This window comes from Canis lupus, chromosome 7 (assembly GCF_048164855.1).
Source record: "Canis lupus baileyi chromosome 7, mCanLup2.hap1, whole genome shotgun sequence".
Taxonomy (NCBI): domain Eukaryota; kingdom Metazoa; phylum Chordata; class Mammalia; order Carnivora; family Canidae; genus Canis; species Canis lupus.
In genome coordinates, this window is record NC_132844.1 from 69,482,406 (window position 1) to 69,507,056 (window position 24,651).

The following is a 24,651-nucleotide window of genomic DNA, read 5'->3' on the forward strand; positions in this document are numbered from 1 at the left end:
CTGCTCCCCCCAGGCTGGGCAAGGGGCCCCCCCTAAGCTCCATGTTCGAATACCAAATACACTGGAATTGCCCTTCAACCTGCTGAATACCCTTTCCAACACCTGCTCTGTGATCTCCTGACAACAGTCCCTGGTCTGGCAGGTTCCTGGGGCAGCCCAGCAAAGGCCTCAAAAACTATTTGACTGATTGTTTTCAAGCTGATGGAGTGCTGACTGGCTTGCTGTTTTCCTGCCTGATTTCCCTCTCGCCGGAGTGACAGCTTGGGGCAAGCTGACAGTAAAGTTGTGGGGAAGAGGGTGAAGGGAGGGAAAAAAGACTCCCTAGCCTAGCCTTACCTCAAGGAATCAAAAAACCACTGGGGACCTCATGCAATTGGCCCTGGTGCACAGGGCCTGACCTCCAACCAGGCAGCAGAGCATAAGGCTTCTCCCTCTCAGGCCTCTCCTCCTCTTCCTCCTCCTCATTCACATGCCCTCCTAGGCCGCAGGCCCTGCTCCCCTGCTCGGAGCAGCCATACACCAGCTGACAGCTGGACGCGTCAGCCCCTGCCAGCCCTTCCCAAGGGTCAGGTGACCTCCCATCCCAGGCCCGCTGGGCGGACCTGGGTCTAGGCAGACCTCTCCACCAGCGCCGTAGTGGACAGTGAGCTCTCTGTGCTGGGGCGCCGGGAAAGGCCTCTGCTCAGGGCCAGCAGTCGGCAGCCACCGAAGGAGATTCTTTTCCACTGGACCTTCTCTTCCACACACTCCCTGCTGTGCTTCCAGGAAGGAGGCCCTGGTGAGTGCTGCCTCAGTGGATAGGGTGGGGAGGGCCTCGTGGAGCTCTTGGCGGTGTGGGAGTGAGGGTCCACCCAGGACAGGACAGCCCCCCACCCCCAACAAGGGGTCTACCCCATGGAGGTGCCAGCCTGCTCATTTATGCGCGTCTATACAACTGTGTATGTGGGGGTGCTGCTGGGTTGGCTCACAGCAGAAATTCTGTTGTTTGCTTGTCTCTCATCTCTGTGCCCTGCCCTTGGAGTCACTCATCCCAGCCTTCCTAGGCTGTCCAGGAGTCTTTAACCTGGGCTCCTGCACGTAGGCAGGGTGGGTTCCGCAAGCTGGGCCTGCAGAGGAAGCTGGGTGGCAGGTACAGGGGTGGGAGCCAATGATTCCCACCGTTTAACCCTTCACAGAGGCAGCTGTCTGGGGAGAAGCAGGCAGCACCCCCTGGGCTCCAGGGACAGTGTGTCCTGTCCCGGCAGCCCCACCCTCCATGGCGGGGGAGGGGTGCACGAAGCCAGGATGACCTCAGCCTGTGGGCAGTGGGCCTATGGCCTGGGTATCGGGTGCCCCCGTGGAGTGCGGGTTGACCACGGGGACTGCCGAGGGCCCCTGCCTGGGGTGGTGGCACAGTTTTGGGGAGCCCCTCCCCATGGACTCTTCTTGACCTCAGTAAATCTGAGACCTGAACCTGTCTGAGCCTGTCATGGTCCTCAGGACCTCCAGGGGATCTAAAAACATCCATCCCAGGTTCCCCCTCCAGAGATTCGGATCCCCTGGGGCAGGGCCCAGGCTTCTACAGATTTTTAAAGCTACCAGTTTATAATTTAACCTTTTTACCATGAAAAACTTTAAGCCTACAGGAAACAGCAGGGGGAATGATATATAATGAACTCTTGCATATCCTACCCCAGGATTCACATGGTTGTGTGACCTTTACCATATCTGCTTCATTGACTACCCTAAGGATAAAGTACTTGAAGCAATTTTTGGACATCAGAGCATTCCCCCTGAAGTACCTCAGGAGGTTCTTACACAACCCCGATGGCCATTATCCCACTGACAAAATGAACACCTCCCGAAGAATGTCCACGTGGAGTTCATATTCATATTTCCCCGATGGCCCCCTGGGTGTTTTTTATTGCTTTGTTTGGACCAGGATACAATCAAGGTATGTGGGTCTGTATGTCTTTTAAGTCCCCAATCTGAAAGTGTCCCTGCCAACCCCCCACCCCCGCCCCGCCTACCCATCACCACACTGACCTGCTAAATGAAAGGGCCAGTCATCCCACAGGAGTGAGAATCTGGCTGAGTCAGACACCTCTCAGTATAGAACAAGCAACTGAGGCCCAGAAAGAAAGGGACAGGGAATCTGAGGCAGGGCCAGGTCTCCTAGTCCCTTCCTGTGCCGTACTCCCCAAAGCCAGCTCCTTATCGAGGATCTGAGAAGCTCCTCCACTGCAAAGGGCCTGAGGCCCCTGGGACCCTCCCAGGGTGCTGCTGAGGACCACGTTCCTCTCAGCTGGGATATGCCCTCTAGGTCCTACGCGCAAACCCCTCTTTGGCAAGCCATATCACCAGCTTTGGGGTCCCTCACCCTCTGAATGGAGCCAGGCACCCCACTCCTCAGAACACGCCTCATCAAGGGCAGGAAGCTCCCCTGCAACCAGACACCCCTGAGAAAAAGTAGGGTGAAGTGAGAGGAGACCGGAACGTGGAAGGACATCGACCTTGAAGGTAACTCCTGAGCTCTTGAAAAACTGCCCCTGGGAAAGGCAGGGGCCTCTCAGCCGCCCTTCTGGGCTCTCTGAGGACAGGCCCAGCAAGTCCAGGTCCGGAATGTGTGACCTGGCAGAGGGCCAGGGCGGGTGGGCTGGCTGTGGAGTTTGGGCTGGCATGTCTGCTGCTGCCCTCTGCTGGGGAAAGGCCCGCTCGCGCTCTCCCTGAACAGGCTGGCTCGGCGGACTGGGCCGGTTCCACCCGGTGGTCTTGCAGCATCAGGACCTCTCGCTCTCACGAACACATGCACTTACACATTCGTCTGCACGCTCACACGCTTGCTCCACCCATTGCTACATTTTAACCTTAAAAGGATGTTTCTTCTTGCAGCCATAAAGTTGCCATGCTAACCACTGACAAAACCTCCTGTCTAGCTCAAAGGCCTCTTATGTAAGGCAGGTGGCTGCTGATCACAGTACTTAGAGAAAGGTGTAGAGGCCTGGGGAAGGGTGTCGGAGGTTGGGAAATGTGCCTGTCTGGGTGGTAAGCAGCCTCCAAGATCCCAGATGCAGCTTCTAGGGGGTCAGGTCCTAAGGGAATTAGGGAATGCTGCTAGAGCCATCAGTAACCATGCCCAAGGTACCCGAGGGCCCATGATGCTGTCACGAGGTTAAGATACCATAGGGGTGAGGGAGGAAGAAGCCTCCAGCCTTAGCCACCCCCGGAGTAGCCCTTCCAGTGGCACTGGGATTCTTGAGTCATCTTTGCCCCATGCGTCTCCCGCCCTGACAGCAAGCTCAGAACATTGCTGCTGCTGCTGCTGCTAAGGACATTTGTCAGTGGCTGAAGGGCTTCTAAACTAATAATCGCTATATTAAAATCGCATTTGGTCCTCAAACTGGAGGAACATTGGGAGATTTTACATGTTAAAGGAAAAGGAGAGGAAAAAAACTTCTCTCAAAGGATAAAATCAGCCCTGAAATAAGTTTGTGTGACAGAGGAATATGAAGCATTTCTCTGTGGTTCTGGCTATCAGGCCTTCCCTGGGGAACAGATGCTCCGCAAAGCCACATATTTCAGCCATGGCTGAGAAGGTGATGTGTGAAGTCCCCCAGTGTTCGGTATTGATCCCATTGGGTAGAGGACCACACAGATGGAGGGCACGCCATCCTACAGCCCTTGAGTCATTTTTAGAGTGGATTTTAAAACATGGCTTTTTCCCCCAGAAAATAATCTTGTGCTTTCCCAGCCTGGATGGCCCCAGATGATACACAACCCTCTGCCACATGAGAAACTCAAAATCCTCTTGCCCATTACAACCTAAGCAGTTTTAAATGGTTTTCAGGTCCTCTCTTCTCTAATAGATTAAAAAATGCTCCCTTGGGCATCACAAAGACATTGAAAGGTACTTGTATCAAATCTCTGGCTCCAGCAGGCCTACGAAATGTACAGTAGAGCTTCAGAGTAGAGAGGGCAGGCCATAAACCATGCTGCTTTTGAATCTGCAGCCTGACACATCTTATACTGCAGTCTTCTTTTGATACAAGCTGTTTCTTTCTTTCTTTTTAAAGATTTATTTATTTATTCATTCAGAGAAAGTGAAGAGAGAGGCAGAGACACAGGCAGAGGGAGAAGCAGGCTCCATGCAGGGAGTCTGGTGTGGGACTCCATCCCCGGTCTCCAGGATCACACCCCGGGCTGCAGGCGGTGCTAAACCGCTGCGCCACCGCCACCGGGGCTGCCCCAAGCTGTTTCTTAATTATCTCTTCCCAAAACACTTCCTGCCCCGCCAGATTTATTGGAATGCAATCCTGAAGGCTTCCTCACCTCACCTTCTCAGGCAACCCCCTCCTCCTTGGCCTGAGCAGGACCAGACAGGCGCTCCCCTGGGCTGGGTGGCCAGGCCTTCTCTCCACCCCTCTAGGCCAGCAAGTAAAGCAAGCCAGGGTTACTGCCACTCACAGCCCTCCCTCTGGTCTCCTGGCCAGCCCTGGCCACTTCCCTATTGCTTCCTGCGTCCCCTCTTCTCCTGAGACAGGCCCTTTTCAGCCTCCCCCAGACACAGGCACAGCTGGCATCTCCCCCTGCTCAGACCCTATCCTGGAAGTGTGACACCATGCCTGTCACAGATGACAGCAGTACCTCTCCTAAACCTTTTCAACTAGGACTCCATTTCAACATAATTTGTTCCCTACGAGTCCTCCTGCGATAATCATTATACTTTTAGTATCCACTGATTGAGAAAATGATGATAAAAACTACTAGGAACTCAAATAGTGCCTTTAAATGAATCTGTATTTTGGTAATCTCCAAAGTGTTCATATACATTTGAGAGGTTATCATGCTCCAAGAGTATAACTGTTCTGGTCTAAAGATGATGCTTGTGGCGGTGTGGCTTTGGGAGGCTCTAGACCGTCCCTCAGGCAGCAGCCCTTTGCCCCTGGCCCTGCAAATCCACAGTGCCGAGCACCCCATCAGACCCTCCACCAGCAGTGCACCGCCCAGCTGGGTATGAGCTCCTGGAAGGCTCTCATGTCTGATGTAGGCCACTGAGGCACACAGCATGAAGAGGGCCTCAGACAGGATCCCAGCCCTGAGGCCTTTAGAGTAGACAGTCTTGAATCCCAGCTAGAGTGCTCAGTAGCTCCTCTAACTGTGCACAAGGTCTTCAACGTCTCAGACCCTCAGGTTCCCCACCTGAGAGTGATTCTCTTCAGAAATGGTGATAGTGACTATAAAGCCAGTGATCCACAGGAGATGCTTCATAGGAGAGGCTACTATTATATAGGATATATTTGGGCATGAAGTATCTGACTGCCTGGTTCAAGTGAGGTCACTTTCCACTTCCTGGCTCCATGATAGGAATCTGGCTGTGAGCTGGTGCACTGGTCAGGAAGCATGAGGCTGTGCTGCATAACAAACCACCCCCAAATCACAGGGGCCTACTAGCACAGAGATGTATTTCTCTGTCAGGCTACATATCCAACATGTATAGTCAGTCACTCAGGGAGTGATGGTGCTTCTGAGATGGGCCAGAGAGAGAGGACATGGGCAATGACTTGCCCTTAAAGTTCCCACTGGAAATGACATCTGTCACTACCATGCACATCATGTCGGCAGAAGCAAATCACGTGGCTGCACTTACCTTCAAAGGGCAAGGGAAGCGCAATCATACCACATTCCCACAGGAAAAAAACAGACTATTTGTGAACAGCGCTGACAATGACCACAGTCAGCCAGCTTGTCTCCAGATATAAGGAGCTGACAGGCTCTCATAAGATACAGTTCATGACGAATTTCGTCTAAGTTTGAACTGGTACAAGTTTGATTTGTGGTCTTGCCTGCCATCTTCCCTACAATGGGAACGGCAGGCTTAAAAAGGGGCAGAGCTTCTGTAATTTTTAATGAACCCGGGTTTAGCATGCAGCAGAGATTATATACACAGACTCTCAGGAAATAAAATGTGCCAACTGGTAGTGATGAGCCACGAGGCACTCATTCCCCTCAGCCTGCTGGTGGCCTCTGTCCCTGTGTCTGGCATCACTGGTATTGTCATCTGTCCCCACTCTGGAAGCCAAATACAAACCCAGGCCCTGCTGTCCATGACCCTCCTTTCAGTCTAGGGAGTGTCCTGCAACCCTGTGGCAGGCTGGCTGTCACTCAGGTCCCAAGGGGCTGCAATGACCGAGGCAGCCCCACGGCGGGGTGGGGGAGGAGGGGCTCATTTAATCACCAGCTGGACAGTGGGGCCCATCAGGGATTTTAGCCCTTGAGTCTCCTGGAGTGAGCCCAGAGTTTTTCATTCAGGACACAACCCAGTGACAGAAGAGGACACAGGGACCTGAGGTCATTTGTTCACTACTCCTGGGGAGGGGGCTCTCAGCTGAACTCTTCTGGCTTGGGGCATCTCCCTCCCTGCCCACCCTCCCTCCCTGTCTCCTATTTCTCCCTCCCCAAGAACACTAGGGTGGGATGCTGGGTGAGGGGCCGGCTGTGGGGCTACAGGGGGAAGTGTGGGCTGGAGAAAGGACATTTGTCTCCCTCTGACACACTGAAGGGAGCCCAGTGTACTCAGTGAGTGTGTCAGAGGGAGCGGAAGGTCCTGTCTCAAGCGGGTGCCTCACCTGCCTCCCAGCACCCTAGCTGAGTCAGTCCTGAGAATAACCCACGCAGTGACAAGCCTCGGTGGCAGAGACACTTGGGAAGAGGACTTCACAAAGGAATTCTGTGCATTTTGTCATCTGAGTATCATGACAAGGCTATGGCAGTGGGTGGGAAATCAAGACTCAGATGAACATTAGGAGTTCATCCTAGGGGCCTCATGAGGCTAGTGGGAATGCCTGCAACAGATCTGGGCTCCTGACTCCCTGCACAGTGCTCTGAGGAAACAGAGCACTGATCAAAGGCCACGGCCCATGCATATAACAGACGTACCTGCATGTAGCAAAGGGAAGGTCTGGGTTGAGAAAGACCTGTCAGCTTGAATTATTTACTTGGGACTTCTGAGGGAGGACTGGGAAGAATGGAGGTCTTCCCTAACTCATTCCAGAGAATGGGAGGTTGCACAACAAAGATGGTGACAGAGAACAACCTCAAGCTTCCTCGGGAATGGAAGGTCAGCATTAGTGCCAATGGGAAGCCACAGAGTGCCTCCCTGAGCAGCAGCAAACCCACCTGCCTAGCTCAGGGGCTGAGGCCACCGCCCTAATCCTCCTCTACCCTTCCCACCAACCTGTGTCAGAACCACAAACCATACAGCTCAGGAGTAGGAGGACCCTCAGATATCGCTTCACCTATACCTTCAGATGACACGTGAGAGGAAGAGCCCCAGTTTCCCTACCTGTTGAGTCTAGATTTTTTTTTAACATTTTTTAAAAAATAAGCTCTATGTCTAACACGAGGCTCAAACACACAATCCCAAGATCGAGTCACATGCTCTATTGACTGAGCCAGGCAGGTGCCCCAAATCTAGAGTTTTAGAAGTATAGGCTGACTACCCAACAGATACCCCATCACTATCAACTCACCCTAAGTTTGCACTGTTGTGCCATGGGCTGCTTGGATGCCCCTGGCTTGCTCTCTGCTCTCTAAGAAGGTTCAGGCAGGGCTCCTGAGAACATCTGGGAATGACAGTGCCTCTTGGGTCTTGTTGAAACCCCTAGCCAAAGAGTCCCAAAAAAGTCAACACCAAGCCCCAGCCCTGCATTGACCTGCCACGATGGTTTCTGTAGAGGTGCGGAGCCCACCCACCACTGGGACATGCACTTACTCCATCAGGTTGGAGAAGAGACAGGCCTGGGGGAAAGGAAACCTGTGTCCTGTCCCAGCAGAGCCAGTGACTTACAGGTGACTTTGGCCAAGTTCCAGTCTCCTTGGGGTCAATTTTCTGACTTTCAAAGTGAATACACAGTAGCCCTCAACCCCCCTGCTGCATGGTGGGTAAGTGTGCTATGGGGCACAAGTGTCTGGGTTCAAATCCCTGCTCCCTCCTTACTGGCGGGAGGCAGTAGGCAAGTTATTTAACCTCTCGTTTTCCCAATCTCTGAAACAGGCTGATAATACTACCTCATGGGGTAGTTGTGAAGGTTAAAGGAGTTGATCTATACAACACACCTAGAACATTGCCTGGCACCCAGCAAGCTCTCTGACCTTATTACCAATTATTGCTATTTCCTCTCCCACACCACCACTGCAAGGTGACACTGATCTCCTAAGGGCTCCTTAGGGAGAGAGGAGTGTGGGGAGGGAGGGTGGTGGGCTGCTGGCATGGGAGCATGAGGGCTCGCCTGGGATACCACCTGGACACATCGGCACAGCTGGGCTGCCTTGGCAAGGCCAGGCCTGGTTGGTTGGTGTTGGGCCACCTTGGTTTTCTCTTCTTTCTTCTTTCTTGCCTTCACCAAATTTGCAAGTAGGGCTGGGTTTGCCAAGCAGTTGTGCTATCTTGTCATATATCAACTTATCCCTGAGCCAATTTCTGATTTGCATCTGCATCGAGATGCCTCCTACTGGCTTCTCAGCTCATGGAACAGGCTCAAGTGGGGCTCCTTCTTTACAGTCTGAGAGCAGACCCAGGGTAGGCCTAGGCTGTGGTGTCAGCACAGCCCCTTACCATCAGGCCTCAGGCTCCCTGAACCCCTAATACCTGGCCCAGCAACCCTAACCTCCCCCATCATGCTCCAGCCATACAGGCAGCTCTTAGAAGCCTCATCCTACATCCAGCAAAGCAAATGCACATACCAGGCAAAACACCTCTCCCTTCCTAAAGGGGCAGGCACTCTGTGGCCCAAAAGACAGTAGCTAATGTGAGAAAGAGAGAGAGAAAGAGAGAGACACCCCTAGGGGGTGAGGGGGTAATAAATGGGCCAGGCTGAGGTTTTCAGCGCCACCTGGTGCCAGAGGTACAGGTGGGTGGCAGGAAGCTCTCTGAGCTGGGGTCCTGAACAAATTGATAGGCACTCCATGCATGGAGCCAGCTGGCCATGCCGACGGTCTGGACTGAAGGTCATTCAGGGCATTAATCACGTCCAGTGCTGCCTAGCTTGGAGGCATCCTTGGCTGGGAGTCCAACAGAGGAGAGAGTATTAATAACTCGGCAGTGATGGGCACCCCTGTAGGAATGTCCTCTCAAACAGGACAGGACAAATGTGGCCAGAAGAGCCTCCCCTCACACTGTCTCCTTGGCACTCTCCTGAGACAAAGTCAGGATGTCTTTCGGCGCTGCATTTCCAGCCCCAAGTTCCAGCAAGCCTGCCCTTAGGGAGGAGGGGGAGCTCTGGCAGGTAGCAGAGAATAAGGCCCAGAGACAAGCAGCCTCCACTTTCCTCCTGCCTCGCTCCTGGCCCGCACCAGGGCCTGGTCAAGGCATTTCAGACCTTGCTTCTCTCGTGTGCAAAGCGGCAGTGAGAAAGTCTGCCTTCCTTTCAACCCAGAGCTGTTGGGAAGATATAACTACCATGGCAATAATGCTAGAAATAACAATGATAAATTACATTTATGGAGTACTTAGCTCTGGGCCCTCAGCTAACCTTTTCACAGTCTTTATCTTAATTTTGTCCTAAGTCCATGAAGTATCCTTATTATTTCATTCTACAGATGGGGAAACAGAGGCGCAGAGGTTTGGTCACTTCTCAAAGTTACACAGCAATTCTGTCGTGAAGCCATGATGTAGATTGACGTGCACAGCTGTGCTGTACAAAAATGAAGCTTTCCTGTACCCCCTAAGCCCTTGCAAGAGGCTGAGTGCCTGGATAGCAGGGACTCTGCTCTCTTCTTGGGCCTGTGACCAATACTCCCTAAGGAAGGCAGGAAACACAACATGAGGAGTTAAGACAATCTGTGTACTCTGGATGCCTACGGTTATGTGTACTGCTTGATTTTTTTTAAAAAATGTTTTAATATTTAAATTCAAAGGGCAGAGAACAGTATTTAGAGAAGTCTACCTCTCATCCTGGCTTCCTGGAGGCAATCATGGTTACCAGTTTCCTAGGACAGATTATTCTAGAAGTGACAGATGCCTCTTTCGAGTCTCGTTCAACTACTGGTGGGTCGTGGCTGGGAACTGTGGGTCCTTCTGTTCCTCTCAGTACACCATCTCCCTCACACCATTTCCACCTTCCTCCTCTGCTTTCCAGGGGCCCACAGACAGAAGGACAGCTGTGCTATGACAGTGACAAAGGCCAAGAAGGAGAAAGCTGAGGACCACTGACGGCCTTGCCTCCTGTCCAGGAACTGCCTCTTCTACCCCAGACCTTCTTCCTGTGGATAGATACATGGTTGTGCAGGACAGCACGGATGCTGGGGATGCCAGAGTGGGCGTGCGGCTAGAGCCCTTCCTGCACCAGGTCGGAGGGCATCTGAGCGTGATGAAGTACGATGAGCACACGGTATGCAAGCCCCTCATCTTCCAGGAGCAGAGGTTCTACGAATCCCTGCCTCTGGCCATGAAGCGATTCACTCCACAGTACAAAGGTGAGTGTCCAGGCAGCCAGACGTGGCTCTGCGCCTGCCATACTGGGCTGGGCTCGTGTGCACGCACCCACTGCTTCCCCAGGCACTGTGGCGTGTGTAAGAGTTGCCATGGAGATATGCCCCTCTCCCACAGACCAGTTGGCCTTCCCTGTCCTAGTTTCTCTGAACTCTTCAAGCCTCCAGGCCCAGAGTCTAATGCCACTTGGCATCCCTACAAATTAGCTCAAGCCACCAGGCTTTGAGGAACTGAGAATGGACTAAAATGACACCCCAACCCCACCCTGTGCTTCGGAAGTGCCACGGCTGGGTCCTGTGACCAGGGCTGGGAAAGACATGGCAGGCTGAGGCCTCCTTCAGCTCCCTCTGGGGACCCAAGTGGGTGGCAGGAACCTCAGGCCTGGGTCAGGGCATGAAGGAGCTGGGACCTGATGAGGAAACTGATGGGAACTGATGTTCCTGATGTTGAGGAAACTGGGATGGGAACATCCTCATATAGTGGCCAAGCCAGGGCCATGGGCTGCCTTCCAGGTAAAATGGGGGCAATGAGGCAGAGAGCAGTGTCTGTTCTGGATCTGAGTTCAAGATGGGTTCAGGGGAGTGAAGGCTGGGTGGGGAGGGCCACCATTTGTGGACCTCCAGGCAGGGGCACTCTGGGCAGCTGGCCAGCGTCCATGGGGCAGGCTTTTTGTCCACACTCAGCCTTCAGGGCATGACTCTGCCAGCCACCAGCCCCTCAACAGGATGATGAGTGCCCAGAGAAAAGACCTCTTTCAAAGGTTTTTAACTGTTGTGACTATAAGCTTCTGTGCTCGTCATCTAAGTATCTGCAAAAAAAGTGATGAGGAAATCCAAATAAGTCAGTCAAAAACTCACTTGCATTTCAATGATCAAGATAACCGGGAAGGACACGGCCTAGCCCTATGAGTGTTTCTCAGAGTATGTGCTGGGATTGACCAAGGCTGATTGGGGGGCGGGGGGGGGGGGGTTAAAATGCATATTCCCAGGCTCCCTTGCAGATCTGTGCACCAGAACCCCTGGGATCAGGGCCTAGGAATCTGTATTCAGCATGTCCCAGAGTGAGATTCATTCATTCATTTATATGCCTTGAGCCCCAGGCACTGCTTCAGTCCTGGCTTGCCAAGACCTTCCGAGAGTCTGAGGCAAGATAGATGTATATGAGCACCACACACAGAGAGGGAGGGGCAGACGGCTGGTGTGCAGTCTGTGCATACCTCCCCTGGGGTCTCTGGAGCCGCAGGCCAGTGTTGCCCATCAGCTGTGGGTCACTGCCCATCCTGTCAGAGCGCCCACTGGAATGAACGTCTGTCCTTTCACAACCGAACTCAACCTAGTAAAAGGGTGGCAGGATCTTGCGTGGGGTGGCTCCTGCCCGCAGCATTTCACGCTTGTTGGACACAGCTCTGGAGCTGAGACAGACCGCCAGGGCAGTCACAGGCAAAGAAGGGAAATGTAAGAGGCTGCTTAGTCTCCAGGACCCCATCCTGATGCCTTCCCTGTGTCCTGTCTACACGTGCCCATTCCTCCACGGTGGGGGGTGTAGTGCAGCCCCACTCTCGGGCACCCTCAGGCACTGGTCTCCTGTCTAGACCCCTACTCTATACTCTGCCTCCTAATCCAGGTCGGGCTCATCTCTGGTACCTCCTGCTAATTTGATAGATTAATTGAAGCCAAGGCATCACAGCTGCACGTATCAGCGGTCACAGAACATGCTTCAACTTCTGTCCTGGGGCTTCACCTGGGGGATGGTGTTTCCACACGAGCCGGGAGGGGGCTGGGTCGGGAACCACAGGACACCCCTCAGGTGAGACCACATAGCCCTGCTGAGGGTGAGGCAGGGTCCACGGACTCGAGTGACTCCCAAACATGAGGTTTCCATGGTGCAGAAACGTGGATTCACTCAGCAGCCAGAACGTGATCTGCAGGGTGCCGTTGGCCAGGCACCACGTAATGAAACACACATCTAGGGAGACAGTAGAGAAAGGCCCAGAACCAGAGCCCTCACACTCTCAGATGCCTGAAGCAGGTGGCTGAGGTCAGGTTTTAGGTGGGAAAAGGTCCCTCCCAGGGCTCTCAGGCTGCGCAGGTTCTCGTTTCACCAGATAAGAAAAGTGGGATCAGCTAACCGTCGGTGCTCACTCAGTGCAGAACACACTGTAAATGGTTTCCACTATCAACTCAATCCTCACAACAACACTCTGAGGCAGGTACTACTACGATCCCCATTTCACAGGTGAGGAGACGGAGGCCCAGAGAGGTGACAGGACTTGCCTGAGGCCATGCAGCCAGTGAGAGGCAGAGCTGGGATTCAGAGCTTCGAGGTCTGGCTCCCAAGGGTAGGCTTGTGGCCATCAAGGCCTGCTCTACCAGCCACTGTTACCCAGGAGACGGGCTCCTCGGATGCCGGGGCTCAGGGGTCATCTAGCCCAATGAAGGAGGGGATGTGATTTGCCCAGTCACTCAACTGGTGACCTCAGGTCAGGGGGACTGCCACAGGGGGCCTCCCTTTTTCTCCCCCATGGGAAGGGCCCTAGAGAGAGGGGCAGTTTCTGTAGTGGCACTGTATGCCATGGAGCACAGCCTCTCCCTTCTCACTGCCCTGCTCTGATGGCACCCGGGAATGTAGGGCATGGACGTCACTCCAAAGGGTAGCCTCCCCATGCCAAGAGCACGCCCGGGCCTTTTGCTGGGCTCCTCGGCACAACGGCATCTCAGGGCTGCATCCCTCTGCCTCCCAGCGTACCTGTCAGCTTTGGACATGCAAGGACATACTTCTAAGTCTGGCTGGTGAACAGATAAGCCAGACTCATACTACAGACACCGGCGAACAGATGCTCTCACGAGCTTAAAAATAAATACAGTGGATGAAAAATCTAAATGTGACACAAGATTCCATCAAAATCCTAGAGGAGAACACAGGCAACACCCTTTTTGAACTTGGCCACAACAACTTCTTGCAAGATACATCATGAAGGCAAGAGAAACAAAAGCAAAAATGAATTATCGGGACTTCATCAAGATAAAAAGTTTCTGCACAGCAAAAGAAACAGTCAACAAAACTAAAAGACAATCTACAAAATGGGATAAGGTATTTGCAAATGACCTCTCAGATAAAGGGCTAGTATCTAAGATCTATAAAGAACTTATTAAACTCAAAAAAAAAAAAAGAACTTATTAAACTCAACGGCAAAGAAACAAACAATCCAATCATGACATGGGCAAAATACATGAACAGAAATTTCACCAAAGAAGACATAGACATGGCCAACAAGCACATGAGAAAATGCTCCGCATCACTTGCCATCAGGGAAATACAAATCAAAACCACAATGAGATCCCACCTCACACCAGTGAGAATGGGGAAAATTAACAAAGCTGGAAACCACAAATGTTGGAGAGGATGCGGAGAAAGGGGAACCCTCTTGCACTGTTGGTGGGAATGTGAACTGGTGCAGCCACTCTGGAAAACGGTGTGGAGGTTCCTCAAAGAGTTAAAAACAGACCTGCCCTACAACCCAGCAATTGCACTTCTGGGGATTTACCCCAAAGATACAGATGCAGTTAAACGCCGGAACACCTGCATCCCAATGTTTCTAGCAGCAATGTCCACAATAGCCAAACTGTGGAAGGAGCCTCGGTGCCCATCGAAAGATGAATGGATAAAGATGATGTGGTTTATGTATACAATGGAATATTACTCAGCCATTAAAAACGACAAATACCCACCATTTGCTTTGACGTGGGTGGAACTGGAGGGTATTATGCTGAGTGAAGTAAGTCAATTGGAGAAGGACAAACATTATATGGTCTCATTCATTTGGGGAATATAAGAATTAGTGAAAGGGAATAAAGGGAAAGGAGAGAAAATGAGTGAAAATATCAGTGAGGGTGACAAAACATGAGAGATACCTAAAACTGGGAAATGAACAAAGGGTAGTGGAAAGGGAGGTGGGCGGAGGGTTGGGGTGACTGGGTGATGGGCACTGAGGGGGGCACTTGATGGGATGAGCACTGGGTGTTATGCTATATGTTAGCAAATTGCACTCCAATAAAAAAATAAATTAAAAAAAATAATACATACATACATACATACATGCGTACAGGACAGAACATTCCTGGAGGCTAGGGAAGCTGCTTGGCCAACCCGAAACTGCTGAGATGCTCTGGGCGACACTTTTGCCTGTAAGCATTCCTGTGCGCTCAGCTGGCAAGACTGCAGGTTGGGGAGCCTGGGGGCTGGTGACAGGCTCACAAGGCTCAACAGGCGGGGGCCGCACAGTGCCGGGAGCCCACATCCCTGCAGGCCCAGCCCCCATGGAAATACAAAGCAAGCCAGAAGCCGGGCCAGGACCGACATGACTCCTGACCAAAAACCAATCCAAGCCCCAAGGAGTCTTGATCCCACTGATATGCTGCTTTGGTGAATTGCTGGCAACTTGAAGTCGTCTGCAAGGCAGCTATCTGCTACAGGTCTCGGGCTTCAGAGGAAGGTCTGGGCTGAGATGGAGATGGCTGTGGGAAACGCAAGGAAGATGGACAGGCAGAGACACAGAGCCACAGGCGTGCAGAAAGGCGAAGCAAGGAGGCAGGGCCATGGAGTCTGGCTGGGTAGCTCTGACAATATGAGGAGTAGAAATGACTTGGATTTTATTGGGGCTATTTTGCAACTCTGCTCACCTCCATTTATTTAGACACTCAGATCTGATGAGATCAGACAAGAGCTGGAGCCTAGAGAAGTGGGTGAAGGTCACATTTCTTGTCCTTCCAGGGAGGCCTCCTGAGGCCGGGGGCTCCCCGAGACAGTGGTTTCTGGCAAGAGTGATACCATAGTCCCACCACGGGGAAGACCAGATGGTGAGCTGACCTTTACAAGACCCAAAAGGGCCTTGCCCTTGTCTGGCACACATCCTGGGCTCCCCAGGCAGCTGGGAGGCTCCAAGCTCCCCAAGGACAAGCACAGAAGCCAGAGCGCTCTCCTTTCCCCACTGTGGAGGGGTCGGCTCTGGGACCTGGTGCTGGCTTCCGGGTCAGGCCCTCTCCAGGGAATAAGCACAGCAACCCTCCAAGCCGAGGAACTAGGAATGGAAACATAAACACCATGTCCTGGGGCCTCTTGGCACTCCCAGCCCTCTGGACTGATGACCCTCTAAGGTACTGGGATCATGGTTTCTCTGTTCACTCTCACGGAACAGACTGGCCAAAACAAATCTGATAGGGACACAGCAGGAGTGTTCCTCACCTACCCACAAGTAAACACAGCATGACGACACTGCTCTCCCGATAAAAGGCTAAAGACCTCAGCTCTGTGTTACAGCTTCTCCCTTCTTCCATACCCACGTGGAGCATGGCCTTCTCAAGAGCTCCACCCCTACTGTGTGACCTTAGGCACCTTATTCCATCTCTCTGAGTCTCAGTGACCGCAGACAAGGGCATCACAGGCCTGCTAGAACTAGGTAGTAACAAACGAAAAGCACAGAAGCAGACACCTGGCACTGATTACTACCACCATGGTTCTTTCTCTGACCTGCCATCAGTCCCCTGTTCTCATGAGCGGAACACCTCTGGTGGGCTCCACCTGGGGATGCATGCCAGTGTTCAGGGAAACCGCAAAATGCCAGGTTCACGTATGGTATTATTAGTAGTATCATTATTAATTCACAAGACTCAGGGGCCTGACATGAGCTAAGGAAAAGCAGAATTCTTTTTAAGGAGCTAGAGAGAACTGAATGTCACTCTTGGGCTGCAAATTTAGGGCACCAGGAATCTGAGATGACAGGACTAGACCGGAGAGACCGCTGAGCTAGGCACAGATGGCCTGAGGAGTGACTTGCTGAATTATAGAGCAGCCCTGAAAGCAAGCGTCTGCACTGACCAGCCAGGGCAGGGACACAAGCAGGAAAATCAGATGCCCTGAGTGCTGGTGCAGCAGAAATTACCACATGTCCAGGAAAGTGACCAAGTGGCCGGGGGAGGAAATAAATACTTGAGAGGACATGATCACGTGCAGCCCCCCCTTCTCTCAGTCAGAGTGCCAGCAGAAAATGAGTGGTATATTGAAAGGGGTTTAAATGAGGAGAATTTTCAAAGGGACGGCTCATAGGAGTGCATGCAGGATTAAGAGGACAAGGGGGGGCTGATGAGGCACAGAGGGGCCAGCAGCACTGAAAGGCTGTGACCACCCCTAGGCCCGAAGGCCACAGAGAGGGAACGGTATTACTGACCCAGCAAGAGGGGGGCCCTAGAGGAAAGGATCATGCTGCAGCACCAAGGGAACCAGTAGGATAAATACCTCCACCTTTCTCCTGCCCCACCCCATCTCCTGCCAATGTCCTTCACTGGCCAAACCCCTGGGAAACCAGGGGCAAGGAAGCCACTGGTACACTCCACAGGGTCAGCCTTGCAGGCACAGAGAAAGGTGGGGACAGGTGGAGGGTAGCTTGGTGACAGAAGGAGCCAATAGAACAGTCATGGCATCAGCTGCAGGAAGAAGTCTAGAGATCCAGTCCTTGCAAAGCCATCTGTGTGGCTGTCTCCCATGCCACCAGCAAGAGTATAACTCCGACTCCACCAGAACTTGGGTGAGGCCAGGCACCCACTTAGCTCTGATGCTAAGCCTACTCCACAAGGGAACTCCTAGACTGTGCCACCAGAGCAAGAAATCCAAAGTGGGTGGCCACGGAGTCATTGGCATTCGTGCCAGACCTAATTACGTGACCTGGCCAATGTCCCGGAGGAGAAGCCCAATTAGCACATTTGTCCACTGGGTTCCCTTGCACTCTGACTCTCACAAGCAGCGAATGAAGCAGGCTGTTGTGTCTCCATTACAAACACCAACAGTCAGGAGTTACCGTAGCTGGAGAAATCCTACAAGTCTCCTGTTTCCTATCAAAGAACCATGTTCCATTAATAATATTCACATGCTGTGTGTCTAGCTGAAGGAGATGGCAGGCATCTGTGTTAAAGCCAGAGACCAGGGGTAGGGGTGGGGGTCTAAATGAAGGTGACACAGGTCCTGGAAGGCTGTCTGAGGTGGGCTTCCTGGAAGAAGAGAGAGGGAAAGGGAAGGGAGAGAAAGGATGATGAAGGAGGCAACGGGGAGGAATGGGATGGGCCCCAACTTCCCTCACAGCCACCCTGAGGCAGAGGGGTCCTCTCTACAGAGGACCAGCTCCAATGACGCCAGGTTGTGCCCCGTGGAAACAGCTGTTTTGACGGGGAAGGTACCACTACTGAGGAGCCAGAAAGTGAGAACAAAATGTATGGGACTGACTTTGTCCAAAGCATGAAAGGGCAGAGAGATGCAATGAAGCGCAGCCTGTGCCCAGATCAGCCCAAGGCTATTTTCTGCAGGTTCCATGGCCCTGGGCTCATTCTGGAACAGTCCCCATAACTCTTCCTTGAGAGAAGAGTTAGGGAAGGGGTGGGGGGGTTGATCAGTGACATTACATTAAACTACAATTCAAAAGGATGTCACCTCTTGCAACACATCCACCAGGTAAATTCCATCTGGTTTCCCCCTCCCTTCCTCCCTCGTGTGCTCTGCAGGCACCATCACGGTGCACCTCCAAAAAGACAACCGAGGCCATCTCAGCCTGGTGGCCAACCCGCTGAAGGAGAACCGGGGGCCCTTCAAGGTCTCCACGGAGTCGGCGGCAGTGGCACTATGGCAGACTCTCCAGCAGACCACCAGCGGCAGTGGTGGCGCCCACTCCCTCACCCAGTGGCAGCTGGCACACTCGCTCGAGGAGAGGTGAGGGCCATGTGGCAGGATGGCAGAAATCCAGCAGGGACCAGTACCACTCCCACCTGCGCCAAAGCTAACGGCTCCCCAGTAGGGACAAGGGAGTGAGAGATTCACATGAAGTCTCTGTCTAGAAGTGCAATGGGACCCAGAAAAGGAATGGATTTTCTTTCCTGTGGTTTTAGAGGGAGGACTGATGTATTTACCTCAGAAGCTGCCGCATGTACAGAGTCCTATGTAGAGCAGGCATTCAGTACATATTTGTTTAATTAAATACCTGTTTCACCGAGACCAGGAAGTGTCTCTGGTGGGGTGTGAGGGTGGGGGCAACGCAGAAACCCAGAAGACTTGACACAAAGGAAAAGTGGCTAATGGCAGTCAGAAATCACCTTTCCCTAGCAATCAGGAAGGGAAAAGGAGAGGTCAGTGAAGTCCCCCCTGGGACCTTAGAGACACAGGCAGCTCAAGGCACCCGAGATCCCAGAGAGGTCTCCAAAACCTCTGATAATGTTAGCTGACCTTTCTCAGATGAAAAGGACCCCTGGGAACTTATAAAACATTTCTGGAAAACAAAAGGGAGCTAATACAATGAAAGTACCTCCCTTCCCCAAGGAGCTCAGCGGATCTAATTAAGCCTCTTGGCTCAGCGTCAGGAAGTAGGTACAGATTATCTCCATTTCACAGATGGGAAAGCCAAGATGCAGAGGACAGGAGAGAGGGTGGACCAAGGATCCAGGATTCCCACCCCTGAGGACACTTTGAGGTCTCAAGGGAACAATGACATGGCACACTCACAGCCTAAACCCCCAGTCTTCTGATTCTAGGGAGGGTTGCTCTCTCCACGCTGTGTCGCCTCAATAGCACAATAGTAATCCAGGTCACTTACAAGTGAATTTAAACCACCTCAGCCCTCTAAGGAGGAGATGACGTTTCCTAATGAGTTCTTCTGGGGTTCTGAGAGACGCCATGCCAGGGCTGCAGTGTGGACTGATCTGGTGCCCAGGGCCTGAATGGGGCAGGAGGGGCATACAGAGGCCCTGCAGGCATCCTGGAGAGTAGGCAGGGACAGTCCGTGTCAGGGCCCAACCCTGGAGAGCCCAGTCACAGAGATGGGCACCCTTCCCCAGTCCTCTGGCCATTGCTGGCCTATCATTCGCTTCTGTCTCCCATAGCCCGGCCACGACGCTCCTGAGGTCCGAGTTCCAACTCAATGCCCAAGTCTCCTCGCTGGTGGAAGATGCTAAAGGGAACCAGTCTGAGAGGAGGAGCTTTAACCCGTGGGGCCTGCAGTGCCATCAGGCCCACCTGACCCGCCTGTGCACCGAGTACCCAGAGAACAAGCGGCACCGTATCCTTGCTCACACTCCTACCACCTATCAAAGGGTGGGAGGATTGAAGGCGGGTGGTGGAGACAGACAGACGGGGTGTACACAGGGCCAGGGGAGGGGGAAGTGTGGGGAGACTGATGTGAGGGACACTTCAAGGCACAAGCCCTCAAACCTAGGACCTAGAAGAAATCTGATCTCTCCAAAAGAAAAATTAGAGAGTGTGGGGAAGTCAGACTGGAAATTGAGCTGAACACAGTGCCCATGGTCAGGCCACTGGCTGTGTCACTGCCACCTGAGCAGAGGGGGCTGGGCTGGGAGGTCTGTGTGTGCAGATAGGAATGATGACTGCCATGCTGGGTGGGGGCAGTGGGAGGCTCAGAGGGATGGGTCGGTTCCCCACACCCCAGCCTCCCTTTTATCCCTCCAAATTCTCCCTGAAGATGTCTTCCTATGGATCTGACGGAGTGAGGGGGGTGGTTCCCCCATCAGGGAAGTGCCCGTGAGGGAGACATTCCTCCCTCATCCTCAGGCTGCCATGTTCTGAGTACATGCAGGCTTGAAACGCCCCCTTTGTCAGCGCTGGGCTCCTTCCTGCAAGACGGGTGACTGGTTTCACAGTATTTACTAAGACACATCTGCAGCCCTAATCCCTAAGAAGCTTTTGCAGGATAATTACTCCGCTGAAATTAATATTCCTGCAACTCATCTCCAAAGCTAACATCAACCTACTTCTCCCAAAAGGTACTGGCCCGTTCAGTGACTCAAGGTTTTAGCCTTATGATTTTCTGCCATAAAATGTAAATTGGGCATGGTCTGCCAGGGATTTCACGCCTGCATTTAGATTTCAACCTCAGAGCAAAAAGGAAAAAGAAAGCTCACATAGTCATAAACTCCCCTAAATAAATGGACTTTTTTTTTTTTTAAATAAATGGACTTATTAAAGCAGCCTGCAAAGCTAATACTTGGAATTCTTAAGAGGGACGATGGGCTTGTCTGTAAGGAGCCGAAAGAGAAGGAATAGCTAGCTTTGTGTTCCCAGGCATCCGCCAAGGCATACTAACTGCCTCCGTAGGGGCAGTGGCCTTCATGTCGGCGGAGCCTTCCTGAACTTGGCATGACCAGGGTTTCTGCTGCTGGAAAACGTCGTGTCACAATATAAGCAACCCTGTATCCTAGACCTGAAGATGGGGACCCGGCAGCACGGGGATGATGTGTCTGAGGAGAAGAAGGCCCGCCACATGAGGAAGTGTGCGCAGAGCACCTCGGCCTGCTTGGGCGTGCGCATCTGTGGCATGCAGGTAGGTGCAGGGCTGGGCATCCTGGCATGTCCACTGTGGGGCGATGAGCGTGTCTCCCAGACACCTCTGTGTACAGAGCCACACAGGAGGCAGCTGGGCACAGCCTGCCCAGGCAGGAAACGCTATCTACCCTAGGATATACTGGGATTTCTATAAGAGCCCCTTTCAGGAAAGTGCTGCCAAAAAGTCACTTTTTTTTTTTTTTTAAACTCTGTCTCAGGGTCTCTGGCAGCTTAAATTTCCCAGTGGCCACATGGGTCCTGTCCATATTGACAGCAGACCTCTGATGACAGTGTGTGAGCAGGGGCTGGGGAGAGACGTGAAAAAGAGCTTCCCTGTGCACTCCGTGACTTTCTCAGTCTCTTGAAGGATAAAGCTGAACCCTCTCCTTCTCCAGTGCTGTACAGCACTCTGCTTTTTAAATTCTTAGAAGCCATTCCTTCTTCCTACTCCACCTTTTCTGGGTTTTTGTTGTTGTTGTTGTTGTCTGCTACCTGTTCTGGTTAATGAATTAAGCAGATCGTAGCCTGCTGAGGCAAAGGAAAGTTAATTTTTTACTGCCCAGACTCTACCCCAGTTTTGCAGCTCTGATGTGGCCTGTGGCAGGGGCTATAGGAAAGGGAAGAAATAAACTTTCCCCACTCGTTTGATTTTGCAGTCTATCTCCCCAAAGCAAAACCAGACACCAATTTGACGATACACGTTAAAGCTTTCCTTAATTGAAACTGCCACCCTTGAAGCTGGAAGTGGAGTCTATAAATTTGTTGCACAGATGTCCCTTGGAAGGTTTGGAATGCAGTCCTCAAGAGAATGGAGTGTGATGATTTGGGGTGTAAATGGAATCTCTCTCTGGACCTCCAATCTTCTGAAAATGATCTGATTTATTTAGACAATGACACCTGTCATGTATTTATGACAGCTAATTTAGCAGCCCATCTTCAGCCCTCCAAAGCAAGTCTATCATATCTTTCTGATTTTTTCAGCACTGGCTTCCCATAAACATACCACATAATCTGAAGGTAGGAAAGACCTGAGAAACTATCTTGGCCAGGTGTGGGCTGGCTGCCCTTCCCAGGTGTGCCAGGTAGAGGTGTGCCAAGTCACGGCCATGCTAGCCACTGGCCTTGGTACAGCCTCTGCCTCTGCCATCTGAATGAAATGGGAGCGGGTGCCACTGTCCCCCCACCCCCCATCAGCATCTCCTCCATCTGTTCCTTTCTGGTGGCCAAGACATGACAGGGGAGAGGAGGTGCTGGTGCCAAGGAGGAGCCACCAGTTCCCAGGGCTGCTGTGAGGCTCCCCTCAGCTGAGCTGGCTGCCTGAAAACCCCACCCATACCTGATCCAGCCCGTCTTTTGATCTTTTTATCTTCAGTCAACCCTGCTTTACCTCAGGAGCCATGATTGTTTCCTTAGAATCTGCAGAGAAAGGACTTTATAAACTTAATTAGGGAAATTTGAATCTAGTTGGCTTTCCAAGGCCATTGGCTGTGATTTCAGATTCCTACTGAAGCTTTCTAGCTTGGGTTTGCTAATATTTGAATTGAAGAGGGCCAGAAGCCAGGGTTTAAATCATGATTTGGAGGATGACACTGGAAATTCACAAGAAAGGTGATCCAAAGCTTTTCTTCCTGGGTGGAGGATCACCTTTGTGGGGTGAAGAATATTTAGACCCTGGATTCCTATTAAAAGCTTGCACAGAAAGCATTTTGAAATGTGAAAGATCCCCTGGTGCTTGATGAAAGATCATCCTTCCATTCATTTCAGCCATGCTTGCCCTGCATCTCCCAGAAAACTGTTTATATATCCTATTAGTTTCTGACACTGCAACCATAGCAGTTCCAAGTCTGTTCTTAAGTTGGCAATTCTTCACATTTTTTTTTATTATAAGGTTTATCAAGTTGATAAGAAGCACTTTCTCTGCAAAGACAAGTATTACGGAAGAAAACTCTCCGTTGAGGGGTTCCGACAAGCACTCCATCAGTTCCTGCATGACGGAACCCGCCTCCGGACAGAGCTCCTGGAGCCCATCCAGCACCAGCTCCGGGCCCTCCTCTCGGTCATTAGGAGCCAGAGTTCATATCGGTTCTACTCCAGCTCTCTCCTCATCATCTATGATGGGCAGGAGCTGCCAGAAAGGACCCCAGGAGGTCTGCATTCTCAGGAGGCTCCGCAGACGACCCATGGCATCTCTGCCGGAGGTCTCACCAAAGTTGACATCCGGATGATCGACTTTGCTCACACAACATACAAAGGCTCCTGGAACGAACACACCACTTATGACGGACCAGATCCGGGCTATATTTTTGGCCTAGAAAACCTCATCCAGATCCTACAGGATATTCAAGAGGGAGAATGAGGCTTGTTGGGCCTATCCAGATTTTTTTGGAGTCTAGATCTCAAAAGGGACCTACTGCCAGCCAGGGTACTCTAGAAACTGTTAGATGTCTTTGTAATAATTATATCCACATTCAAAAGCCATACATGGCAGGTATATTACTGGCTGCTAAAGAAACTAGCTCTGGAGGGAATTCCACGTATGCTGGCATCTTATACTAAAGCTGGTCATTGGAGACTGGACAGTCAGTGTGAAATGGCACCATTTTGCAGTACATTGGAGGGCTGCGGCATGAGAGAGAAGCCAGCATTACAGTAAGATTCTGGAGAATTTGCGTTGAAAATTTTTTTTTAAATTTTATTTATTTATTCATGAGAGACACAATGAGAGAGAGAGAGGCAGAGACACAGGCAGAGGGAGAAGCAGGCTCCATGCAGGGAGCCCAATATGGGACTCGATCCTGGGCCCCCAGGATCAGGCCCCAGACTGAAGGCAGTGCTAAACTGCTGAGCCACCAGGGCTGCCCCAAAAATGCTTTTTTGTTGTCACACTGAAGTCTTGGCAAGCTATGAGGCAAAAAACTCTACTTGAAGAAGACCTGAACAGTGAGTTCACAAGTGTATGATTTTTCTGGAGCTCACGAATGACTGTCTCCTACCTTCCCAAGAGGCATTTGGGTGGGGCAGGAAGGAGTGGGGCAGATCTGCCCATCTCACCAGCTTCCTACCCAGGGTCTGAATGGGCAAGGGCAATCCAGACACAGCCCTGGCAAATCGAGACCCCAGGTTCTCCATTTTTGCCCATGGAGACAAGGGTCTCTTTCTAGACTTCCAAGTACCTATTGGGAGCGATAACTTGACTAGATCCTGGCCACAAAATGGCTCTAACCATGAAATGCAGCTTCCAGTGGGGGTGGACTGCACGAAAGGATGAGCTACTGATGTTAAATTATACTATTTGCTTTCTATTTATTTATTTTGGGGGTAGGGTGGGGGAATCAGGAGAGAGAAGGCTGGAGGGCCGAGGAAACCAGGTGTAATGTTTACAAGACTGGTGGACAAGTGTAAATACGGAAGAGCAAACAGTCCTAATTAATTAGTTCTTCTGCAGTGTGGAAACCCATTACAATGCCCTTGAGTCGAGCATGAAGATACGTTACCCAATTAGGGAAATAAATTTGTTAATAAAATTGCTGAGGTCACCAGTAATTATTTGGTGTGCCTTATTACCCTTTCTGTTTGTTTTTTCTGATCACCACACTGTATGGCAGTTCCAATTTATGGGCGACTAGTGTGTACAGCAAGAACAGTTCCCTGGAAAAAAAAAAAAAGAAAGAAAGAACAGTTCACTGATTTCCTACAATCCTTTGGGGATCCTGGGTGGAAAACGGTAGCTAATCAAGTATTTCCATGTATCTACAAGGCAGGTACCAGACCTCATAAGTGGTCCTTTTATCTGAACTTTCTATAACATAGAG

The 24,651-nt window shown here is 51.7% G+C and overlaps 1 protein-coding gene across 4 annotated transcripts; it reads left to right on the forward strand.

Annotated features, from left to right (window-relative positions):
• Positions 1–560: 560 nt before the first annotated feature.
• Positions 561–24,382, forward strand: IP6K3 (inositol hexakisphosphate kinase 3). Of its 4 annotated transcripts, none has more exons than XM_072833422.1 (7): positions 561–778; positions 1,677–1,933; positions 10,116–10,452; positions 18,016–18,220; positions 19,384–19,559; positions 20,662–20,837; positions 22,728–24,382. In XM_072833422.1, the coding sequence occupies exons 3-7, from the start codon at positions 10,254–10,256 to the stop codon at positions 23,193–23,195; spliced, it is 1,224 nt and encodes a 407-aa protein (XP_072689523.1). In that variant the 5' UTR covers positions 561–778; positions 1,677–1,933; positions 10,116–10,253; the 3' UTR covers positions 23,196–24,382. The 4 variants fall into 4 exon arrangements, with proteins under 4 accessions (XP_072689523.1, XP_072689524.1, XP_072689522.1 ...); XM_072833423.1 differs by having other exon boundaries at positions 1,730–1,933; XM_072833421.1 differs by lacking the exon at positions 1,677–1,933 and having other exon boundaries at positions 563–778.
• Positions 24,383–24,651: the final 269 nt, after the last annotated feature.